The sequence below is a fragment of the Marmota flaviventris genome, chromosome 17 (assembly GCF_047511675.1).
Source record: "Marmota flaviventris isolate mMarFla1 chromosome 17, mMarFla1.hap1, whole genome shotgun sequence".
Classification (NCBI taxonomy): Eukaryota; Metazoa; Chordata; class Mammalia; order Rodentia; family Sciuridae; genus Marmota; species Marmota flaviventris.
In genome coordinates, this window is record NC_092514.1 from 51028943 (window position 1) to 51046857 (window position 17915).

The 17915-nt window shown below is 43.1% G+C and overlaps 1 protein-coding gene across 1 annotated transcript in view; it reads left to right on the forward strand.

Moving 5' to 3' along the window:
* Ca10 (carbonic anhydrase 10) overlaps positions 1–17915 on the forward strand; it is a 466152-nt gene that overhangs the window by 369011 nt on the left and 79226 nt on the right. Inside the window, exon 4 of the mRNA XM_027924743.2 lies at positions 1478–1663. Within this exon, the coding sequence (XP_027780544.1) occupies positions 1478–1663 (186 nt within the window). The remainder of the gene's footprint in view (positions 1–1477; positions 1664–17915) is intronic.

Consider the following 17915-nt stretch of genomic DNA (forward strand, 5'->3'; position numbering starts at 1 on the left):
CACTGTGAGGCTGGGGTAGAATTATGGATTTTTGTAAACTGCACATAATCCCCCAGGGACCCTGGTTGACACAGGATTCATTCAGTAGCTGCACCATATTTACATTTCCACATGATATCCTTGGTTGATGTAGTGCAGGAAGAGAGAGACTACAGAAGTGTGCATAAACTTTTCATGATTTCAGACCGGAAGTGAAGTGACACTTGTGATGTCTCACAGCCCAGGGCCAACATCAGTCACATGGGCTCCATCTAACAGTTAGGTGGTTGAAAAAAATGAATCAGTGGAGGGCTTGGTGAGCAATCCGAGAACTAAAATAACCAATCAATAACAAAGTCAGGGTCAGAAAGGTGGATGGGCAGGTAAAAGTGAATGCCACAGAGCAAAAATATAAGGACACATCTAACGAAGGAATCAGAAGTTAGGAGAAACCTTTAAGGAATCTCTTGCACAGAAAACTGGGAGTAAGCAGGAAGAGAAGCCAAGTAGTTCAGCATCCAATAACCCAGAAGCATCCCATCTAGACTCATCCAAAGTCTCCCCTAAGCTCCAGACCTTGCTCCAAGAGCTAAGTCAACCCAGGAGAGAAACGAAGTAGAGTCCCAGATAGGAACCATGTTCTAGAGTCAGTTGTCCGGAAGTGCTACGGTCATAATCCAGAAAATGAAGCTGAACCACAAGTCCAGAGAGAAAAGAAAGAAGGCAAAAGAATACAGAGTGGCAAGCATAGCAGTTGGAAGGGACCGAAGCAAGATGGGAATCAGGGTTATGGAATTAATCCAGGGCTGGGTGAAACGGGAAACTTGTATGACCCTCTAGTTTGGCTGGTAGCCCGAGGAGGGATCAGAGTTATCCTGTGCAACGTCTGGTGGCAGCAGCAGGACAGGGGTCTAACTAAAACACAGGACCAGACCCCTGGGACCAAACACACAGCGCTTCCTTCTCCCACCAGCCTTTGCTCCTAGTCATCTCTTCTGACTTCCTTGTGCCTCATCTGTTCTTGGCATCCCTCCCTGCTAATTGCTCTCTGCAATGGAAGGCCTCTAAAAGCCGCTCAGAGCTAGCACATTGCAGCTGCTACATGTTATAGGATGGTGCAGATTTTGTAATTTCTCACACCTGAGATTTTTGATACTTTACAGAATCTCTGCCTTCCAAACACTTATGGTAAGAGGGACAAGTTATCTTTTTATAAGGCGCAATGTACAGAATATTAGTCACAGTTGGTTAAGTCACCTTTGAGTTTCTACCTCAAATTCCTAAATGGCAATGTGGTTTACGCTTCACGGGAATACCTTAGAAGCTAGGTAGGGAAGGGAAGTATATATGGGAAGGCTGCCATCTCCTACTTCACTTGTGGATTTAGCCTAATGCCTTCTGCTCAGAAGAAGGAAAAGGCATCGGTCTACACACCATGCTGGGTTTGGGGCATAGTGGAAGGACAGCCTTGCCTGACCTGTCCGCCTTTGCCTTGCAGGTCAGTGGGACTATGTACAACACTGGAAGACACGTGTCCCTCCGCCTGGACAAGGAGCACTTGGTCAACATATCAGGAGGTCCCATGACGTACAGCCATCGGCTGGAGGAGATCCGGCTACACTTTGGGAGTGAGGACAGCCAAGGGTCGGAGCACCTCCTCAATGGACAGGCCTTCTCTGGGGAGGTAGGTAGGTCGTCAGACTACTAAGGTCAAGTGCCGGTTCATGAGGTTTGGTGCCTATTTACTTCCAAGGTGGAATAACAGATGGGAAGATTTCCCTTGAATCTGTGAAACGAGAAGGTCTGTGTCTCCTTTCTCCATCTGTCTTTTGCATGTTGGTGTGGAAGTCTATAACCAGCTCCCAATATCTCCCAGGGAATGAAACAGTAAAACCGAGCATTATCTTGTGAGACATTGGTGCAGGTCTCTTAAGACTCATGCCCTATTATATCTCCAGGACATTATTTGACCCCAAACCCTCACCCCTCACGTACCCATCTGAACCCATCAGCCCCTTGTGTGCCACGTATGATGGTGCAGATTTTGTAATTCTCCCTTCTGCTAGAATAGGTTTTATTTGCTCAAAACTATAACATACTGTGAAATAAATGTCAGGCAACTAAATGGTTTGTCTGAGAATCTGCAGAATGGAAATGTCATCGTGTGCCACCATTAACAGTAAGTGTCACTGTGTGCCACCATCTACCCAGACAAAACTCAGGCCACAGCAGTAAGCCCAACCATGGCTTCAATTATAGAACGGGAACTAAAGTTTAAACAGACCTCATCTGTGATGTGACACTCGACAAACAGGGTGTAGCTAATTTTGACCTGATTTCACTGCAGTATACTTAAGGGTAGTTATCAACTAGGGATTGGGGGTCCTCATATGCCTAAATGCCCTGTACTCATGACAAGAAGGATTTGAAATTGCAGATGCATGTATACCACTAAGGCTCTTTGTTTTGTTGTTTGTTTGCTTGTTTGTTTATTTTTAATCCAGGTCATGTTTAAACCTGCCTGGCATTATTTTTAACGTGGTAGGGTCATACACCGAGAAACAGACCCACAACTTGAAGAAGTCCGTTGGCCAGATTTTGATGTGTGTTTAAAACGTTACAACTAAGAGAGTCTGCCTGGGGACTCAGCTAGTTACCAGGGATACAGGGATTTTTAAAAGAAAGAGAAAGAAAAAAAAAAAGAGAGAGCTCCTACCACATAGGAGTTCAAAGAGTGCTATATTCAAATCATTAAAGTATAATGTCATGCTGTAATAGAACTGTACAAAGACCTTGGCATACTCAAAGGAAGAAGTGACAAATTTCACTTGAAGGGGTTAGAAGAAGCTTCACAGAGGAGTTGCCCTTTGAACTGGGCTCTGAAGAGAGGCAATGAAGAGCAATTTTAAGAGCATCAGCTTTGGAGTCAAAGGACTTGGGTTTGTAGCTCCTGCTTTGATACACACTAACCGTGTTATCTTGGGATATTACTTGGGCCTTCTAAGGCACAATTTTGACATCTCTCGAGGTTATTTTAAAATTTAAGTGAGATTTCAAATGTAAGGAGCATTGGAAGTATTTGGTTGATAAGACAAAAAAACAGAAGATGAAGCAGGAAATGAGGGACAGCATAAGAAAAGGCCAGAGGCATGTCAGGGGCACTATGTGTTAGAAAAGCTGCATGCAGATTTCATCTAGCATTTTATCTGGAATCTATTAGTAATGGCTGCATGGACAATGGGGTTAAGCAGGAGTATGAGTTTCCCTTCTCCATCTATTGGGGGAAAAATCTAGAATTGATTAGGGATGTCTGCAAAGGCCATGTATTGAAAAATCCGGGGTGTGGCAGGGCATATGATAAAAACAGGGTAAAAACTCCCAATTTGTGCAAAACTGGGGACTGCCAGTCTGAATTAGAAAACATTCAAAGTTACACAAACTCTTCCTTTTGAGGATGTAGATTACTTTAACATTTGTATTTATTTTAACTGTTGGTTTAGTGCCTCACTCCCTTGTCTGCCGTTATTCCTTTGTTTTTCTCCCTCACTGGACTGTCCTATCCTGGTGCCTGGACACCATCACAACACTGTCTCAGAGTGGAAGTATTTCTACTGTTTAAATTAGGAGTGAAAATATAGATGGGTTCTAGGCTAAAATCTTTACATCATAGAGTTCTTTGTATCACTTATTTCTTCCATATGTCATAAGGGTGTTTTGTGACTTGTACATGAACAGGTTACAATTTTGGACTAAATTAGTGCTCCCGGAATCCTTAAGGGAAGCACAGAAACTTGATCTCTTAGGGTATTTATTTTTCCAGACCTCCCCCAGACCCCAGAGATCGGGTAACCCTAAGAATCTGCATTTTTCAAAAGTTCCCAGGAGAGCCTAAGACTCTGTGTAGGAAGTGCTCCCTCAAGAGGACCTGAAGTGCTCTCAATGAAGAAAGCCTTCAGTGAAGAATGCCTTTAAAAAGAGTAGCAAATAAATACTGAGAACTGGGAGGCCCTCTCAGAACATTTGTGTCTGGGTCCTTCCCCAATCCAGCTGAGTTCAGAATCTCAGGGAACTGGGGTTCAGGTAGAGTTTTTGTAAAGCTTTCCCCAAGAGGTTTTGGTTAGCAATTTCTATGTCAATTCCAGGACAAGCTCTGCCTGAATTACACCAGTTTTCTAAAGAAGACTTAAAGAATAAAACCTTACTGTACAAAAAAAGAGAAAAAGGAGGGGAAAGGGAACACACACAGGTGATTGCTTCCTGGAAATAGCAAGCTACAGTGCTTTCTGAACTGACTGGACTTGGGGAGCAGCTTCCCCATGGACACACCAATTGTTCCAAGGCAGGTTTGAGCATCAGCCTCAGCATAAGTAGAGTTAGACCTTGCTGAGTAGACCACAGGTATAGCACATTTCTTTCCAAGCCCCTCAATATGAGGTGTCTGTAGAAAAACGGGGTGTGTATTTCAGTGCAAGAAATCAGAATTTTGGAAAAATTTTCCAAATCAGACCATTGGAAAAGCAACTGGCCAATTGAGCCCCTTAAAGGGGCCCTAGTGAACAAGAAATGCTTAGCTTTTTTTTTTCTTGAATGAAATGAATTTGCTTCTGGAAAACAGTGAATTGCCATTGTGGGAATTACTGAGTATTGAACAGAACCTGGTGTCTTCACACAAGCGGGCAAATTTCTATTCATGAAATTCTACACCATCTATGATTTTCCCATAGATATTTCCTCCGATGGTATTCTACCGAGGGTTCGCCTCAGGAAAAAGAAAAAATACATGTCACGCCATAGCTTCACTTTTTACTTTTATTTTGTGCTCCCTTTGAAGCCACCTGGGTCTCTATTTCTGGCTATCCTCTGAGAGGACCCAAGTAGATACTTCCCACAACAAAGTGTGTGTTTATGTCATTGACAGTGAATAATCACATTGCCATCTGCCCCATCTATCATTGCTGATCGTGATAAGTCAATTAATGGTAGCCATCTTCCTTAGCATAGTGCAATAGTTGTTATCGGAAGAGCTGGAGATTAATTGCAGTCTTGTCTAGTGAGGTTATTATAATTGATGGTAATCATTTGCTTTGTTTTATAAAGCTGCATGGATGTACGACACAGTCAGCAACTGCATTTTTATAAAAATTATTCATGTCCTACATGGAGAACTCCAGGGTGCCTTGTTGGGGGTGGGTGATAAATGAGCATATTCAGGGATTCAAATGTCTCAATTTTTTTAAAGGCAAAAATTAACTGTTTTTAATAAGTAAAACCCTTAGCTTGCTAATCATGTCTAAGTGCTTAGATTAATATCCAGTATAAAGTAGGGTATTTATGAAAAGAAACAAATACATTTAACCAGGCAAAAGATCATATTGGAAAAGAAGCGTGCCTGTGGATTAAGTTGCAATAGCGAGACTAGACAAGAACAAAATCTTTCTTATTTGGGAGACATTGGACAAATTCATTTTCAAAACCTTTAAGTTCTTCTTTTCAAAGGGATAAAGGGTACCCTGAGATTTGCACCAGCCCCTCCACAGGCTGTCTGTGGCCTAATCCTTTTTTTGATTTTATCCACTCTTTGCATGACTACTGTACTGTGTGATTGGCTCTGAGCAAGGCCAGAGTCCAGCTTCTACTCAGAGAAGCCTACAGTGTATTGAGAGCTGTGTATGCTGACAGATAACATCCTGTGAGTATATTTGAGGTTTATTCTGAAAGAGGATAATGAAATAACTCTCTTTGAATCATAATAAGAGAGAATGGGCCGGGGGCAGTGGCACACTCCTATAATCCCAGCAACTCAGGAAGCTGAGGAAGAAGGATTGCAAGCTCAAGACCAGCCTTGGCAACTTAGTGAGGCCCTAAGCAACTTAGTGAGACCCTGTCTCAAAATAAATAAATAAATAAATGAAAAGGGCTGGGGATATGACTCAGTGGTAAAGGACCCCTGGGTTCCATCCCTACTAATGAGAGAGAGAGACAAACAGACATACAGACAGACAGACAGACACTGAGGGAGAGAGGGAGTGGATGAACAGCTGTGTACAGCAGCTCACCTGCGGCTCCTTCTGAAGGTGGAGTGGAGGCAGTGGAGCTTTCTAGGTCACAGCCTCTGGAGTCTCTGATCCTGCTCAAAACACATTTGAGGAAGGGAGGTTAAAGGTCATGTGTAAAATATATGGGTTTTTTCTTCTTTTTTTTTTTTTTTGTAGCTTTAATCAGAAAAGATAGAACATCTATCTCAGAATTAATAACTAAAACTGAACAACACAAAATTCAGGCCTCGTCTTCTTTAAGGAAACAGTTATTTGCATCCTTTTTCCTAAAACAACACAAATCTGTAGGACAAGCAACTAACACCAAGTTGGACTCAAGTGTGTGTGGGTGTGAACAGCGGGGGGAGCACCAACAGAGAACCAGGGCCCAGGACGCCTTGCACAGCTCGGGGGAGGAAGGCTCAGGCCATCCAGTGAGCACTTAGCTGTGTGGCTGGGATCTGCTGGTAGAGATATGTCGGTGGCACAATCGAAGGTTAAGAGAGAATGAGAATATTCTGATGTCTAAGAGTAACAGGTACATGGGTAACGTATGGAAGTGCTGCTCATGGGCCAAGAGAAAGTTCTTCTCTCCACTCTGAAAGCCAGCTCCAACTCCTACCCTTCTTCCACCTCAGTCTTCCTGTTTGAGATTCCCAAGCTCCCTTCCCTCCCCTCAGCTCACTCCCAGCTAGCCAGGTGCTTTCCCCTCTGGAAGTCCAGAGAATCCTGTTTACAGGGGTTTGCAATCCATACCTTATGGGATAAGTCCAGCCCAGGAGCTGAGAATGGTTTACATTTAAAAGATTGTTTAAGAAGAAAAAAAGGAAAAGAGCAGGAGGAAAGGGAACAAAGAGGAGGAGGAGAAGGAGGAGGAGAGAGAGAAGAAGAGAAGCAGGTGGAGGAGGAGGAGCAGCAGCAATAGACAGCCATGGAGACCATGTGTGGCCTGCAAAGGCCAAAATATTTCCTACCTGGTCTTTTACATAAAAGTTTTGCCAACCCCAATCTATGATGTTACCCATCAGAGTGGATCTTGTAACTGTTGATTCTCATTTCTATCAGAACCCTAGTTCCCTGCTGATGGGGATTTTGTCTTGATCATCACTCTATGCCCATCTCCTCCTACGTTGTCTGGCACACAAAAGCCAATAAATGTTGACCACATGAAGGAATGAATGATTTTGGTGACCCTCTCAATGTAAGAGCTATTCATCTTTGTGTGCCATGCACCTAGCACAGTGCTTTACATATAATAAACGCTCAAGTGATGCTTGTGGAGTGAATCATTGGATTGCTGAATCAACAACTCAACCAATAGTATCCCAGGAACAAAAACCTTACAAACTTTTTTTCCCCTGAAATTCTGAGGTGTGTTGCATTCATTGGCTACACAGAATATATACCACCCCATTTAAGTGAAAGTTGGATTGCTTTGATAAAAGATGCCCAAAGCATCACATTCCCCCAGAAACAGGAAAAGAGAAAAAGGGCTCTAGTTCATCATTACCGATAAGATTTCTTCTAGGATTTCTCTAGGAAAAAAGTAAGCTTTGTAAAGTTCAAAATATATTTATAAAACACAAACCAGGCTCTACCCTAAATATGATGGAAGACACCAAGTGATGAAATAATCAAGGGTCACCTGAAGGGATTTCAGATTCACTGGAGGGACAAGGCAAAGACTTGAGTCGATCCATTACTGTGCAGCACAATGCAGACCTTGCCCAGCCAGGTCCATAGGTGGCTGCAAAATCTCACTGCTAACATCTGGTCACTGTTCACGTGCTTCATGATTGACCTTCATTCATTTGTCCCATTAACAGATATTGATTATCTACTATGTGCTGCAAGTGAATACAACAGATAAAAATCCCTACCCTTCAAGACTTTACAGACAGATAATAATAATAAACATAATAAATGAATACGTTTATGTGTTCAGAATATGATAAAAGCTCTGGGGACAAAAACAGAGTCAAGTAGGGGTAACAGAGACTGGTGAATAGAAGTACTGTTATGAGTTTAAATTGGGAGGCCAGAGTCGATCTCATGGAGAGGATGGCATCTGTGAGCTGGCTGGGAGGACGTCCAGGGGAAGGACATCTCAGGCAGGGCCAGCGGCCAGCACAATGGCCCCAGAGTGGGAGAGAAGAGAGAAGCAGCTCGGGCATGCATGGGAAGGGTTGGGGCACGAGGTCCGAAGGTAGGAGCAGGGCCAGGGGCTGCTGCTGCAATACACAGAGGTCCTCTCTGCATGGGCTTTGCATAGACTTTAGCTTTTACCATGAATCAATCCCAAAGCAGGTGGACATAAATTCTCCTATTTAATCAATAAACACAAGCTCAATGAGGCTGCTGTTAACGTTATCTCCTTTGTACCTGGGGGAAATAGGGCCCAAGACAATGAATGACCAAGGTCGGACTAAACTCAGGTCTTCTGATTCACGGCACTGTTTAACGGAGGCCAAGGTTTATCCATAAACCCCACACTAATAATTATTTGCTGCCGCTGGGCCCCGGCACAGTGGGAAAACCCAAAGACCGACCAGCCACAGGGCCTGCCTTTAAGGAGTCTATGATCCAACAGAGGATCCTGTTGGCCCAGTCACCCTGTTCACTCCCATTGGTTCCGGAATACTTTTTAATATCTTCCTCTATACATAATGGGCTCTAGATAAATATCGCTGAACAAAGAGATTGAATGAGTAAATGAAGATCATTTAAAAGACGGGAGCTTTCAGCGTGCCTAAACTATGCCCAGCGAATCACGAACGAAATTTTATAGTCGTAATGACAAACCTAATCAAGTTAATGTCAATATTAACAGAAGTTCTGGAATTTTTATGTTAAATTATTCACAAAATTCAAGGTAAGTGAATTCTTCAGGGTACCTGGGAGGAGCAATGGAATCATTTTGGAGCTAGTAGGCTAGGATAATTCATTTAGATTCTTCATGTCAGCCCTGGAATTACTCCCAGGACCCAACTAGGGAGCTTGTTTTTTGCCAAAACTAAAAGCCAACGCTCTGGATTCTGGTCCCACCCAGAGCGAGCAAGCTGGCCTTGGAGAAGCAGAGCAAACAGGGGTCAGGAGTCCAGATGGTGGTCATGCACGCTGTAAACACAACAGCAAGTGGATGGCGACTGTGATCTATGGATAGGGAGTTTTCCCTCTGGAAATGGTCGTGATGACTTTTGGAAAGGACAGGCCACTCCAGCTCCCTGCACTGCCCAATTTTAAATGGACACAGCAGGGCAGCCTCAGAGTGAAGATATTGCATTTGAACACAGCCTGCTGAGGTCAATTCACCATCCCGTGGACTCCATCCTAACCTGAGTCATGCCTCTGGCCTGGTCCCACCAGGGTGGCATTATGACAGCCACCATCCTCCTCCTCTGTCCTCTGACCTTCCTTCCTCACGGTGTTTCTGATAAAGCCTGGATGGAGTTACATCACAAAGATAATGTTCCAGACAGGAACTAGCCGGAAATTGATAGGGTTCAGTCTTAGACCTAACTGTCACCATGGAGACCATCAGTCAACCCTTTGCAAGTGATGAATGAGGATTTCATTTATCAGTAGCTGTGACACTGCCATTGAAGGGATGAGTCCTACTCACAACAGTCCAGTGAACTTAACTGCATTTTCAAAACTGTTTTCCAAAGCCACGGGAATAAAACCAATTGGCAAAGAAGGTCTTAAATAAGAATGACCTACTAACTGCTACTCTGACCTCTGTCAGCAGTTCGTGAAAACTTGCAGAGGCTCCACGAAAGCTCACATTTCCCACTTCCAGATACAGAGCCAGACTTGGAAAGAATAAATCTACTAGAAACTTCCATCTTAAGGGTCCCTGTCAGATGCACCTTTGAGATCATCTCTTCCAACACACCTACTGTATGGACAAAGGAAAAATCAAAAGTCAGAAGGACAAAGGCCTGAGGTCACTGAGATGGAGTGGCAGAATTGGGATCAGAACCTTCGTTGTCTCTTAGTTTGGGATTTTTAATTTAAAATTCTGTGAAATCCCAGGATTCAAAAGTCCCTTTTGGTCATTTGGTTTAAATACCCAGGACAGCCTGCAGCCCAAGCATCAGATTTCCTATATGAGTGAGCAGATGCCTGTCACAAGGGCTTTTATGGAGTCAGCTTCAAAACAGCAAAGACTTTGGCCAGTTACTTTACAAACATGAGCAGGATGAGTGTCCGTGAGGAAATAGATCTTAAGAGTGCCAAAGTGCCCCTCCAAAAAAAAAGATCAGCAATTGAGGGCGAGCCATCATGGTGCCTGATTGCAAGAAATGTGAAAATTAAAGATTGGGAGACTAAAAATGGAAAGTGTAATGCCTTAAAGATCCTTCTTTGGTCTCAATATGGAAAAGCAATCAAACTACTGCGTTAAGAACTTAAGGATAGAAGCAATATTTCTGGGCCATTTGAACCCTCCTGTCCACGTAACCCTAAGATCCTCCAGAACAGCTCTATAATATTAAATATAAGTAATCTAGATAATAATATTGCAAAATTAAATCGTTAGGTGTCTAGCCACTTGCGGGAGGTGCTGCTATACAGTTCAACATAAAGCCATTTAAAACTCCCAGATTCATTTGCTCTGACATATCGATAAACTTCTGCTGAAACAAAGCTAATTGTCTCGATGGTGCCAACTTAATTGCTCGCCAGTTGACAGATAATAAACAGACCTGAGGATTAAAATATGAACTAATTACTGTACTCAATTCCATTTACTTGATTTCATGTTCCATTAATTCTTTGCATCATTTCTGGTGGAAGCCTTAGATTTATGGTTAGCCCAAATGAATTATGCCACTTAGTTGCCTGTGGCATGCTCGTGTTCAGAATCGGTTGGAAAGGGCAGAATTCTGGGCAGTAAATATTTAGCAGAAGCACCTAGGATATAGTAAGTGAAGGTAATTATCCATTCCCAAATACCAGCCAGAGTCAGCCTCTATAAATCTATCCCCATCTCAGCACTAAAAGGGCAACAGTAGGATTACTCTCATGATTATTCATTGGATCTGCTTGTTAGAGGCAGTCTCCAAAAGCAGTGGTTGCTTTGGCTGGAAGGGGACTCGAGGGAAGCAAGACAAGCACCACAAGGGGAAAGGGCATTGGCCTAACAGTCGGTCACTCGGGCCATCAGACAGAGGGCAACATTTTAGACTTTCTGAATTCAAGAGCCCTCTCTTGTCACTTGCGACCTGTGTGATCTTGGTAAAAGGAAAGTTGGGTAAATCATCTCACCTTTTTGAGTCTTTTTAAACTGTGAGATGGGGCCAATCTTGTGGGTCCTATATATGTTACAGGATAATTATGTAATGCAAGAAAAGCAAATAAATAGCCCAGGGGTAGAGCATTTTAAGACATAAAGTGCCAAATAAGTCAATTATTGGTCTGCCTTTTGAACATTAGAACTCAGTCCAAACCCCTTACAGATAAGATATATTAGCATCAGCACAATGAATTAATCAGTACTACCATCAGCTGTAATTTAGTGTACACATACTATATCTCAGGGTCTTATCATACCCAATCCTTACAATAAAATTGTGAGCTAGCACTCATTAGCACCATAGTGTATATGAAGGAAAGAAATGTGGAGACTGTAGTCCCATGGCTGCTACAGGAAAGAGCTAAAATCTGAAGCCAGGTATCTGATCCCAGCTATACACCCAAGAGACCTTAAACCAGTCACCTGACCTTTCTGGGCACCTGATCTCATAAGCCCATTTTCTCTAATCCTAAGTGCCTTGTTCTGCTACCCAAGATGATCTTTCAGCTCCTCTTCACTTTGCTTTAAAAACAGTCTGCATTTTTCTCTGACTGTAAAGTGAGACCGGAGCCTATTTCTCCAAGCAGCAGAATAGTGGCATGAAATATGACACAGCGTCACTTGTTCTTGCTCAGGATGGGAGCCTTCCCCGCCCAGCTGGACAGCAATCAGGATGTTACACACAGAGAGACATTCGTGTTTTTTTTTAATCTCTCTTCTTAAAAATATAAACGTAAGTTATTGTATATCTGTAAATTTGTGCATGAACGCATCCATCCGCACCCCCTCTGCAAAATAAGAAAAACTGTATTCCTTAGTCTCAGGGGTAGCTGGGGTGAATACATTTTCTTGCTTTGAATCTATTTGCTGAGCTAGAAATTTCTGGATTTGGCCTTGAAAATGAATCCTGCAGGAGCTATTTGGCAAAATGAGCTTAGCCAGGGGTTTTAAATCACACTCCCAGCCAGGAAAGGGAGGAAGGCCCTGGGATCACAGATACCTGCTTCAGGACCTGGTGCCCCTGCATCAGTTTTTCAAAGCAAATCGTTGTGTCTGCTTCAGCAAAGACTAACTGTCTATGGACCCAATGGCTACCCCAGAACAGCTGCTGTTTCTGGAAGGTTCTTGGTGGGGGTCAAGCATTTTATGCCCACTGCACCAGCCTCTTTAGGACTGATGGGTTCCCCTGACCCAGAGGAGGAGCTGTGGCCTCTGTGCATGAGCAGATGTTAATGGTTCAGGTGAGTTATTCATTCTTTGTTTGAATCCAGGCTCCATCACTTACCCATTGTGACCTTGGGCAAGTGACTGAAACTCTCAGTGCTTTATTAATGAGTTTCCTTATTAATAAGATGAGACAAATAATGATGCCTAAGCTATAGAGTGGTTCTCCCCAGCTTTAGTGAGGTTAGTTTACATACTAAAAAATTCAGCACTTTTAAGCCATTAAGTCCCAAATTTTCAATGCTGTGAATATCTCAATGAAACTGACACAGGTGCATTAAAGGAGGCTGGAGATCACAATGTAGAGCTCATTATATAATTTATTGTCATCAATAATATTAGTGAGACCATTAATACTAATGGATATTAATTATCACTAAATAAAATTCACCTATTACTTTTCTCAGAACTCTAAAAACATAAATATGAATTTCAAAGTTACCAATAAGTGGTATATTTATTGCTCAATTTAAGTTTTTTAGATGTTCCATAAATGGGACAAGGGGACATAATGGGTTAACTGTCCCATTTGATGTGGTTTCACAAATGCAGTCATGTGAAGACCATCACAATGAACTGGAATACTTCCATCCCTCCAAAAAGTTCCCATGTGATCCTCTGCCGCCCATCCCATCCCCAACCTCAACCCCTGGTAACCCTTGATCTGCAGTCACCGTAGATTTGCCTTTTTTGAATTTCAATCAATGGGCTTATACAATATGTATTCTTTTATCTCTTCCCTCCTTTCTTTATCTTCAAATTTATTTTTGAAGTTACAAGAAAATTACACACAAAACAAAAATATTTTTCTTTGGGAGTACAGTTCTCTGAATTTTAATGGTGTATAGAATTGGATAACCAACATTGTAATCAGAATTAGAAACCGTTCTACCCTCAGGTTTTTGTGTTTTTTTTAAATATTTTTAGTTGTAGATGTTCACGATACCTTTATGTTGTTTATTTAGTTTTTTTTATGTGGTGCTGGGAATTGAACCCAGTGCCTTACGTGTGCTAGGCAAGCTCTATACCACTGAGCCACAACCCCAGCCCCCTCCAAGGTTGTTTTAAGGATAAAGAGAAACAATATATGGAAAGTGCTCAGAACAGTATATGGCACACAGTGAGTACACAAAAAGTGCCAGTTTTAGTTAGCACTGACGTACTTCTTTGAGTCAGCATTTCTATCCTCCATCCACATCTAACAGGAACCCAGAGTGGCCTCCAAGCAGGAAGTGAGATTCTTACAAACTGCATCCTTTGTTCCAAATGCCCTTACTCTAGGAATCTGGGCTCAAGCCTTTGCTGATTGCCATCTTCTTATCAATGTCAATGCTGCCTGCAGTGGGGCCAGCACTTTCTTCTTTGCAAATGGCACCATTCCTTGCCTGGTGTCTTTGTCCTCCTCAGGACCATGGCTTAGCCTAATACTCGCTGCTATGCTTTGCATGTATCCCTTCAAAATTCAGACATTGCCAAATGTGATGGTACTGAGAGCTGGGGCTTAAGAGGTGATTAGGCCCTGAGGGGATTAAGGCCCTTATAAAAGTGGCTCCTCCCACCTTCAGCCTTGTGAAAATACAGTATCCCTCCCCCCTCCAGAGGTTGCAGCCCTCAGACAGCTGCCTTGACCCTGGACTTCCCACCTCCACAACTATAAGAAATTAATTTCTGGTTTTTATAAATTACCCAGCCTCAGGCATTCTATCAGAGCAGCACAAACAAATTGAGACTCTTCCTCACTGTATAGGCCCCTGCTAACTGCAGCTTAGATTGGTGGGAAAGTCTCATCAGTTTGAGGTCCTGCAAGGAGATGCCCTCCCCATTCCAGCCTCCAGGTGGCGCCCTTCCCCATCCCCACATGGGGACTCATTCTTGCGCAGAGAACCTGCACCTGGAATATTTCCCATGCCCTGTGAGTCCAGCTGTGAGATAGGCTACTCACCTGTCCTGGTTTGCCTGAGACAGTCCAGGTTGATACAGTTAGGGCTGATGTAATCTCAAAAGTGCCCTGGGTCTAGATGACCTTAGTCAAGACACTTGACCTCTGTGGATCTTCTTTCCCTCATCCAGAAAACAAAAGCATTAGAATAGCTCACTCAGGACCCTGCCAGTATCAGGAGGCCTAGGGAAGGAAAAATCATGCATAGTTTTATCATCACATGTAAACATTGAGGGGTCACCATGCTACTTAGAACATCAGAAACACTGGTGTGTCACAAAATGTCTGTTCCATTGGGGACATTACCCCAAAGATCAGGATATATAGACACGCTCATAACTCCTATAGGATAAAGTCTTGAGAAATTAAGCCATTTGATGTGACACCAAAAATTCAAGTTCAGATTTTTCTGCTCACTTGGGTATGTGAACTTTTGCTGTTATGATACGTAAGATATCGAACCTCCTCGTCCTGCTCCTGATGTCACCACCATGCTCTCAGTATGCACACATTCTATCACACTTGAGTCATCCAGCCACCTCCCGGTAAAATAGCCCCATGGTTAATAAGGCACTGTATTAGAAACCATGGATTCCCCTTGGAGAAACTTAGTCTACTCTAGTTACAATTGAAATAATTTCTCTGCACTGAGCAGCCCTAGGAAGGAGCCCCAGAAATTGTCAACATCTCCTTAGGCTTTGTTTCAATTCTAGTCTTTAGAGAGCCAGAATAGCAAGGAGTTTCTGTCACCTAAGCTCCCCTGTATATGCCTACCAGTGTCCACATTTAGCCTCATTCCCGGTCAGACAAAAGGGAGGGCGTTCTCAGTTCCAGAAAGCAGGTGCAGGCTTTGCTTATAAAACTCGAGGGCATCCAAACACTCCATCTTACCAAGCTCTAGTGGTACTTCTAGAGCATTCATTTAGCTTGATTTACATTACTTTAATTTTCTTAGGGGTGTCTTTACTAGCTGGAGGGTGATTTTCCCCCCTTTAATTAAAGAACAAGTTGATTCCAAAGCACTCAGAACAAAAGAGGCTGCCACCCTGTCTGTCTGGCTTGTCGCTTTCTCCTGCTGTGTGCTCTCTTCTGAGTGCTTTTCAGCTCCTCTCCACACCTGCCTCCTCTGAGCGGGAACGAGATGGAATGACAAGGCAGGCGAGGTGTGCCTTTCGGTGGAATCAGCCAGCCCTTGGTTTCAATTCATTTAATTTCCTGGAGCATATGGCAATTTGGGAGAGGACCCAGTAGTGAAATCTTTATCTCTTAGATAGAAAAGCTTGTATCCAGTCGGAGCCATTCAACAAATACTGGTGACGACGAAGAGCCAAGAGCTGCCAGCCTTGGGATGCACCAGCAACACAGCCAGCCAGTCACCAACCTCATAGAGCTCAGGTCCCAAGGGCATCTGAGCAAGGTGTTTGGGGGTGCCAACAACAGAAACCCTCTCAAATAAGCTTAAACTACAAGAGAAACTTACCAGAATGCCTTTGAGATACGTCCAAGGCCAGTGAGGAAACAGAAAGGCAGAAACCAAACAAGTTCCTTGTAAGCACATGGTAACAAAATGGCGGAGGCAGGAGAAGAAGCCAACCTCGGGTCAGCAAGCTTTCCTTTATACTGTAGCGAAGTTCATCCATCAGGCACAGAGGAGGGCTCATTTTCTGGGTATGGGAAATGGCCCCCGGGTTACAGAAGGAGTTTGGGTTTCATAGTCTACGCTGAGGGTGACTTAATCATTGGAGACTGCAGACGTGAAGTCTGGACAGTCAGGGACCTAGTTGTGCAGGTTAAAATCTTAACTCAGGAAGGTAGTTGTAAAACGTTTTAAACTTGTTGTCACTGGGAAAAGCTCACAACTCGGTGTTCACTGCTTATCTCTGGGACCCATAGTTACCTAGAGCTTTGCTATTTGCTTTTCTCCTCCCAGGACTCATCTGCAGTAGGAAAGGGTGAAAGTCCAGGGCCCAGCATTTCTGTATTCGCCTCCTCCCTTCAGGACCCTTTGTGGTTGGGAAGGGGTGAATGTTTGCTTTTGGTGAAGATGCTGGGGATGAACCCGGGAAAGGATGAAAGTGTGCTCTTTTCCCCTCAGGGCCCATCGTTAATGTTTGGCTAATTTCCCTCCCTCCTCCAGAGCCACCCTGTCCCTCCATTTTTCTTGGGGAGATGTCTTGTAGGAATATTATTTTCCATAACCCTCAGTCATGACCCTGGAACTACTCCTACTCCATTTCTCCTCATTTCTTCATGGCTGCTGTATTCTCATTCTTTCTCATTTTCTCTACAAACTATTCTTTGGTTGGCTTCTACGTGCCTGGGGAAGACAGAAATCACACACACACACACACACTCACTCACTCTGCAAAATTTATTTCCCTTTTGGATCAAGACCCTCCTGGACTTGATGGTCCAGAATGACTGGCTAGCTGGCTTTCCATCCCAATTTCAAAATCTCCAAAGAAGAAATGTGTATGTTTGGAGAACAGTTATCTACTGTGGTGGGAAGAGAGTAGGTCCTGTTGCAATTGGCCTGACAAAATCTACAAGCTAACTTGCCATTGATAGCTCTGACCCCCATGTGGGTGTTAAGGAAGGCTTTCTGACACTAGCAGGATCCTGCAAAGGAAGGATGAGCATGGCTGAAGGAGGATGAGAACATCCCAAACAGGAACATCCTGTATGGATAGAAAGAACAACTCTAAGCAATCCATGATGTGCACTCAGAGAGTTTAGCCTTTTACTGTTCCAGAGATCCTGACATGTTGTAGCTCTGTCTTCACTTGTTTCTAAGAATTATTTTTGTCTCCCTTGATTTCTTCTATGATTCATTCATCATCCAAAAGTGTATTATTTAAACTCTGGGTATTCAAATATTTTGCTTTTTATATCTTGTTGCCTTCTTTATGATCTGGTAAGATGCAAGAAATTCTATTTTTTTTTTGTAAAAAAAAAAAGACTTTCTTTGTGCCCTAAAATATGATCGATTGTAGAGAACGTTCCATGTGCTACTGAGAAGAAAGTGAATTCAGTTGTCAAAGAATGAAATATTCTATAGATGTCTGGTAGGTCCATGAGATTAATAGTTATTTGTTAGTTCTGAAGAGCCTTTATTTAGTTTTTTTGTCTGGATGACCTGTGTAATGGTGAGAGAGGCATGTGATTGAGTGTCTCAACAATCCTACTTGTCACAGAGACATCAGTGACACATCCCAGACTTATCCCTTGTCTTACCGGCCACTGATGGTGTTCTCCCACTCCTTCTTTTTTGCTGATGCATGAATCATAGATTGGGCTCAAATAAGCTGCCTAGGGGTTAGTGTCAGCAAACACACAACTGAATGTCAGCGCTGCACTTACTGTGTGCCCTTTAACAAGTCACTTAGGCTCTCCCAAAGGAAAGAAATGATGATGATATAATATCAACCTCCGAGGGTTGTAG